At 39.6% G+C, this 7,382-nt stretch overlaps 1 protein-coding gene across 15 annotated transcripts in view; it reads right to left on the bottom strand.

Moving 5' to 3' along the window:
• LOC105321680 (serine-rich adhesin for platelets) overlaps nt 1–7,382 on the bottom strand; it is a 65,293-nt gene that overhangs the window by 11,900 nt on the left and 46,011 nt on the right. For 14 of the 15 annotated variants that reach the window (XM_066074571.1, XM_066074569.1, XM_066074568.1 and 11 more), the window contains 5 exons: nt 6,991–7,209; nt 5,923–6,570; nt 4,888–5,020; nt 3,800–4,043; nt 981–1,719 (listed from right to left, as the gene is read on the bottom strand). In XM_066074571.1, the coding sequence (XP_065930643.1) occupies nt 981–1,719; nt 3,800–4,043; nt 4,888–5,020; nt 5,923–6,570; nt 6,991–7,209 (1,983 nt within the window). The remainder of the gene's footprint in view (nt 1–980; nt 1,720–3,799; nt 4,044–4,887; nt 5,021–5,922; nt 6,571–6,990; nt 7,210–7,382) is intronic. The other variant, XM_066074581.1, reaches the window with a different exon arrangement.

The following is a 7,382-nucleotide window of genomic DNA, read 5'->3' on the forward strand; positions in this document are numbered from 1 at the left end:
ATTCCTGATGAAACACTTAATATTGTACGCTGTATATAAAAACCCATCATTTGACACTTCCTGTAAAATCTGCACACACAGATAAATTTAGTACATTTTATGAAAACACTGTAAAATAACAATTAAGTAATGAAAGGCCCGGGTATCTATGTGTGTCCTCTATTTCCTGTTATCCATAAATAGGCGTAAAATCTCCATTTCCTGAGGGACAAATTGCTCTCTAATAGTCGGGCCGGCCTTTGTGTGTAGAGAGTTTATAACTTTCACGCAGTCCTAAGTAAACTAATAAACTTGATTGCAGTTCAATATGACTATCAGTCTGGGCTGAGTGTACATTGTGTCCTGGGGCCCCCCACGGGGAGTTGTTGACATAAGATGGTGTAGATTGTCTGGCCAAAGGTAACACAGAAGAAAATAAAATGATCTGAACTTATAAGCCTATTATAAATTAGTTTACCAAAATAGCGTTGCCCTATTGGTGAAAGTAAACATTCTATTCGGACATTTTGTGGCCCCTTCTTCATGGCCTGATTTTCCAGTGAGTGCACTTTGATTTCTGTAACCTCATCCATCAAAGCTGATCATACATTACCCAACAGTCTCATAACACACACATAACATACCATAATCTAGTCCTTCCAACAGTCTCGTAACATAACATAACCTAGTCACAGCCCCACAATCATAAACAGAAAATGCAGTGTTACTTTTTGCATGGATAACTTTCATAATTATATAGAGAATGCAGACCAACAGTATAAAAAATCAGCACAATACATAAACATGTTCACAAATAAAAAGACACAGCCTTTATCCTATTTCTTTGGACACCAAACAAACATTTCTTTAATAGGTCTTTGGTAAAAAAAAAAAATATTCTTAGACCAATTCTATTGACTGTTTAAATTGAGAAACATGGAAAGGCTCGAAACATAAGATGTATGTTGTAGTTAGTTAAGTAGCCTTTGTGAATTCCCTACCTTTCTTGCAACCTGGGGTCCTTTCTCCTGCGGATTGAGGCAGCACATCCACTCGCTGACTTTCGTTCTGGTGATGGTGACTTCTCCTCTGTCCTCCTCACCTCCTCCAAACCGGATTTCTTCACTTCCTCTTCATGGTCTTTCTTTAAGATTCCATGAACATCAGCATCATCCTTGTGATGGGAAGATTTCAACACTCCTTTTTCAGGTTCAGACTTGGGAACCTCAAAACTGCTCTCCTTGAGAACACTCCTCTCTGGTTCCTCTTTATGAACCTCGAATGTACTTTCCTTCAACACACTCTTCTCAGGCTCTGACTTTTTCACTTCAAAGCTACTCTCCTTTTTCAGAATACCCTTTGGTTCTGAGTCACTTCCGAGGTCCTCTACCCCTGCAGTCCTCAATGCCCCCTTCACAATCTCCTCCTGCACACCTCCTTTCTCCTCTTCTTCCCCCTCCCCTTCCTCGCCCTTCCCTCTCGGTGTTTTCAGAATCCCTTTCTGTTCTGAGCCCTGGTTAGGACTGCTGGATTTCAGTATACTCCTGCTGTGTTCTTCCCTCTCTAACATGATCCTCTTGAGCTCCTCGTGCGTCTCCACATGGTGGTGCTTCAGGATACTCCTCGGCTCCTCTCCGCCCTTGCCACCGTCAGACCTGAGAATGCTCTTCACATCACTCTCCGACTTGGAGATACTCTTGTTCAGTTGCTGTTCCACAGGCTTGCTGCTCAAGGACTCCTCTACAAAGTAAATAAACCCCATTAACTCATTACAAATTTTTTAAGGAAGTTTAAAGATGACTATCATAAATATGCCTCAATAATAAAGGTCCCACTTTGAAGACTTCTACAAACATTCATATCTTCCTGTGGGCCTATTCATGAGGTGTATACTGCTTTAGTCGTGCTATCAGCTACTGGATTATCTAAACACAGTAATTCTTTAAAAAAGGTATATTATGATTATACCTTCCTTCATGTGACAGAATACAAATCCCTCGATAAAATTATTGTTTCCCTGTTTCCAAATTATTGTCAACATCTAGACAAGCTTATGACACTTGCTTAGCTACGAAAATCATTTCACTGCAGATTTATTGAAGATAATTTAAAATTTGATGACAGATCTAATCTTTTAATCAATAGCTATGATCATTATAAGTTTTTTATAAGTTTTTATCTAGCAAAATACAATTCTACAAGTTTTCACATGCTTTAGAATTTGAGTTTTTAACAAAACAGTATTCATTAGATAAGACACAGTACAGTTTTGTTTAGTATCCAGACATGATGATGCCCAGGAACCTTTCTTGGCTTGAACCCTGTATGATTTAGCTTGGTGTCCTGACATTTTACTTGCATAGCTAGGACCCCGTATGATTTAGCTTGGTGTCCTAACATTTTGCTTGCTTAGCTAGGACCCTGTATGATTTAGCTTGATGTCCTAACATTTTACTTGCATAGCTAGGACCCCGTATGATTTAGCTTGGTGTCCTAACATTTTGCTTGCATAGCTAGGACCCTGTATGATTTAGCTTGGTGTCCTGACATTTTACTTGCATAGCTAGGACCCCGTATGATTTAGCTTGGTGTCCTAACATTTTGCTTGCTTAGCTAGGACCCTGTATGATTTAGCTTGATGTCCTAACATTTTACTTGCATAGCTAGGACCCTGTATGATTTAGCTTGATGTCCTAACATTTTGCTTGCATAGCTAGGACCCTGTATGATTTAGCTTGGTGTCCTAACATTTTACTTGCATAGCTAGGACCCTGTATGATTTAGCTTGATGTCCTAACATTTTGCTTGCATGGCTAAGACCCTGTATGATTTAGCTTGATGTCCTTACATTTTACTTGCATAGCTAGGACCCTGTATGATTTAGCTTGATGTCCTTACATTTTACTTGCATAGCTAGGACCCTGTATGATTTAGCTTGATGTCCTTACATTTTACTTGCATAGCTAGGACCCTGTATGATTTAGCTTGATGTCCTTACATTTTACTTGCATAGCTAGGACCCTGTATGATTTAGCTTGGTGTCCTAACATTTTACTTGCATAGCTAGGACCCTGTATGATTTAGCTTGATGTCCTTACATTTTGCTTGCATAGCTAAGACCCCGTATGATTTAGCTTGATGTCCTAACATTTTGCTTGCATAGCTAGGACCCTGTATGATTTAGCTTGGTGTCTAACATTTTACTTGCATAGCTAGGACCCTGTATGATTTAGCTTGATGTCCTAACATTTTACTTGCATAGCTAAGACCCCGTATGATTTAGCTTGATGTCCTAACATTTTACTTGCATAGCTAGGACCCCGTATGATTTAGCTTGGTGTCCTAACATTTTGCTTGCATAGCTAAGACCCTGTATGATTTAGCTTGATGTCCTTACATTTTACTTGCATAGCTAGGACCCTGTATGATTTAGCTTGATGTCCTTACATTTTACTTGCATAGCTAGGACCCTGTATGATTTAGCTTGATGTCCTTACATTTTACTTGCATAGCTAGGACCCTGTATGATTTAGCTTGATGTCCTTACATTTTACTTGCATAGCTAGGACCCTGTATGATTTAGCTTGGTGTCCTAACATTTTACTTGCATAGCTAGGACCCTGTATGATTTAGCTTGATGTCCTTACATTTTACTTGCATAGCTAGGACCCTGTATGATTTAGCTTGATGTCCTAACATTTTGCTTGCATAGCTAAGACCCTGTATGATTTAGCTTGGTGTCTAACATTTTACTTGCATAGCTAGGACCCCGTATGATTTAGCTTGATGTCTTAACACATCCCCTACCCCATTGACTCACCTTTCTCAGAGCTTTGTTTGCTGAGATCGGATGAGGACTGTGACTTATCGGACAGATCAACACTGGAGCCCTGTCTCGAGTTGGGCTGAGACATGACTTTTTCAGCATGCTGAGCCATGAGCTCTCGTTGAGCAGCCAGGGACAGTCCTTGCATCAGTTCGGGGTCTGGCGGTTTGACCATACTCATGGCCAGGGGTGAGATTCTGTACTGGGCGGCCTTCTCTACCTCCTCAATGGTCACCGGCTGGGAAATAAAAGCAGACAATTAAAACCATGACAGGTTGGAATTTACCTGCCAGTCAAAACATTCCTTAACCAATAAATGGAATGTAATAAACAGTAAAATATGAAGTATTGGTAAGTCAATAAAAATAGAGCAAAGGTAAATTATGGATATCTGCCATACAGAGTTTTATACAGAAAAAGTGACACTGGAGCTTCCCCTGTTATAGAATGAGAATAAAGAGTTGACACAGATACAATGACATATGTAAATATTACAACATACCAACTCTAGATGTTATTATGATACATGTATATAAAAGGGATAAATACTTTAGAGATCATACACAGAGATGGGACAAGGAACATACCCTCAAACCTCCTGATTCAATCCCAAACAATATGTAAGGAAACTGACATCGTTTACATGTATATAATTAGCCAAAATGTGATTACCTTTACATATCCTACTTCCTGTCATCCGAGAGAGACACATATATTACTAGAGCATATCTAGGTCATCGAAAGGTCACAGCGATAGGTGACCCTTACAAGATGTATTTATCAATGGATTATTATTCTTGTCAAAGAAGATATTTCATTCTAATGTAAACAAGGACTTCAATACAGAGAAAGATTAAAATAATACCACATATTGTGAGTTTTCTTAAGATTTCATTGCTAGGTTGATAACATCTAAAACTATACTGGTCATATTTAATTGCATTATAAAGGTTAAAATCTAGATATTGTACCATTGTGGAAGAGAGAGAGAGAGAGAGAGAGAGAGAGAGAGAACATAGGTCCGAGTTCTGCAGCAATCAGTTTTGGCACTCTGGGACCAGTCCCACCTGGTGGTGACCTACCTGAGTGTTGAACCGTGAGGTGAGCTGTTTGCGGTTCCTGCGGCGGATCACTGGGGGGTCGGCCCTGGGCGGAGTTTTCTCTTGTTGCTCCTTCAGGCTGGAGAACAGCTTCACTTTTTCTGCCAGGCTTCTCCTACAGACACCAAAATCATGCCCTAAGTGTTTGTATGACAATTTGGGTTATAATTAAATACGTCACTTGAAATGTGTTTATACACTTAGAAAGTAAGCAAAAGGTTCTCAGCAATGACTTGGTCAGATTACCACCCTTGCTGTTTCTGTACAAACTAGGGGTTCATTTACACTAACAAGTATCATTTGTTCAGACAACTCATATTGCACATATTGAGATTAATTGGGACTCCAAGTGGAAGAGAATTTATCCGCCCCAGTGAACTATGTCAGCTACAGTTTCCAATGTCCCATGTTAGTAACATTGATAGAAATCTTGGACAAATATTATTGAGGTCATTTAGTTATAAAGCTTGAGTGTCGTTTCGTGATCACTAATGTGATACCCTCTTCACTTATCAATCAACTGTTACTGATTTTATCACTTTATAAATGGGTATAAAATTCAGATTTAATCTCAATTAGGTTACAGATCAGTTCTTTCTTTTTTTTCAAAAGCAAAATCAGCAAGCTGTTAAACAATCACAAAATTAATCAAATCATTCAAAAAAATTCTTAATTTGCTTGCAAATAGCTCTGCAGTGAAAATTATCTTTATTTTTAGCTGAATAAAATGCAATGCAAATTCTCCTTCAATATTTGATGTTCAGCTTGAATACTTCAATTATATTTTTATTCTAGAGTATAACTGTAGATGATGATGCTAATTAAGCAAGCAAAACAAAATGAGGCTTAATACATAAACACAGTGAATGCGAAGGCCAAAATCTTGTGCAATGTGTCAGCACAATACAAGCAAAGCATTCTTTTGAAATAAATAAGGCTTAAATAAAAAGGATAAAACTTCTTATTTGGAGATGACACAAGCTTGCTCAGCAAGCTTTCTCAAAGAGCCCAACCAACCTAGCAGCCGGGTCAGTGTTTTCCTCTTCCTGGGGTTCTGATTTGTCGGGGTCAGACTTGGTGTTGTCTGCGATCTCGGCCGCTGATTTCACTTCCTCCTCGGTGACAGGCTGAGTCTGACACCGCTCACGTTTCTTCCTGTCGATATACCTCTTGGCCCCACTCGCACATGGCTTTGGTTTGTCTGGCTTAGACTTTTCCACAATGTTTGTAAACAAGGATGCTTTGGCCGACACGCTGAGCCTGGCTGGGTCCTCCTCGTGAGCGTCCAGCTCCAGACTCAAGCTGCGCAGACTCTCCTCCGACGCTTGAGATTCAAAACTATCACAGTAATTTTCTACGTCCGATGACCCTGACAAGATACCAGAGTCTGCCTTAGAGTCTCTTGCTCCTGACCAGTCAGATTTCTTTCTGAGACCGGCCATTCCAATTGACTCCCCTTCAGGGATAGCGTTTAGTTCTGCAGCGGTAATGGGTAAAGTCTTATAGCGCTCACTCCGTGTTCGTCTTAGTTTCTCTCTTGGAATATGTTGAGGAAATTCACTTTTCTTCCCAGAAGTCTGCTTGGTTTCTTTTTGGAGATCATTAAACACATTTTTGGATGCCTTTCTTAACACTTCACTTCTAAAATCAGCAACCGATTGTAAACTGTAAAATAGCAAACAACAAAAGCTACCCCCAAAACAAAAATAACTACCCTCTTCCTAGCCCTTATATAATATGTACATGTAAAACAAACAACAGTAATAAATCATAAAGCTTACAAACTTAAATTTTATATACAGATAAGATCAGATGGTGATCCTAGTTCCGAGTACATGTACTAATCTGTGTAGTATATTCTATACTTATTATTTTCCTCAGCATGATAGCATTATATTTTTTGAAAATAAGAATTAATGAAGCATTAAATAATACACAGAAAAACCAGTACTGTCAGAAAACCACAGTGGCATTATAGTTCACAACATGTCATCTAGACAAAATTAAGTAACAAACCAATTATCTATTGTTGATAGCAAAAGCACACTACAGTTACAAGTGAAAGAACAGCCACAGTAGAATTACCCATCAGCCGCCTGGATTTCCTCTAATGTCACTGGCTGAGTCCTTGTCCTCCAATCGTCCCGCTTCCGTTGCTGGAATTTCTGGCGCTTTTCTACCAAGCTGCCCACTTTGTGGCCACGCTCGGCAAGGTTGCTGAGTTTCTGAATGAGTTGCTCTCCGCACACGGATGCTGAGCTTGGCTCATCTGTGCTCTGAGCGTGGGGCGTTAGACTGCCTGTCCTGTGGAAAACATAAAATGGCAGAATGTTAATGCACACACAACTCAATCTCTACCTCTATCTCTGTAGAAAATGTCACAGATGCCTAGCACAGACGTTACCACTCTCACCGACTATCTCTGACTACAGAAGCTGGCACTGGTACAAGTGAGAGGAATACTGAGACATAAAACA

Source organism: Magallana gigas, chromosome 2, assembly GCF_963853765.1.
Source record: "Magallana gigas chromosome 2, xbMagGiga1.1, whole genome shotgun sequence".
Classification (NCBI taxonomy): Eukaryota; Metazoa; Mollusca; class Bivalvia; order Ostreida; family Ostreidae; genus Magallana; species Magallana gigas.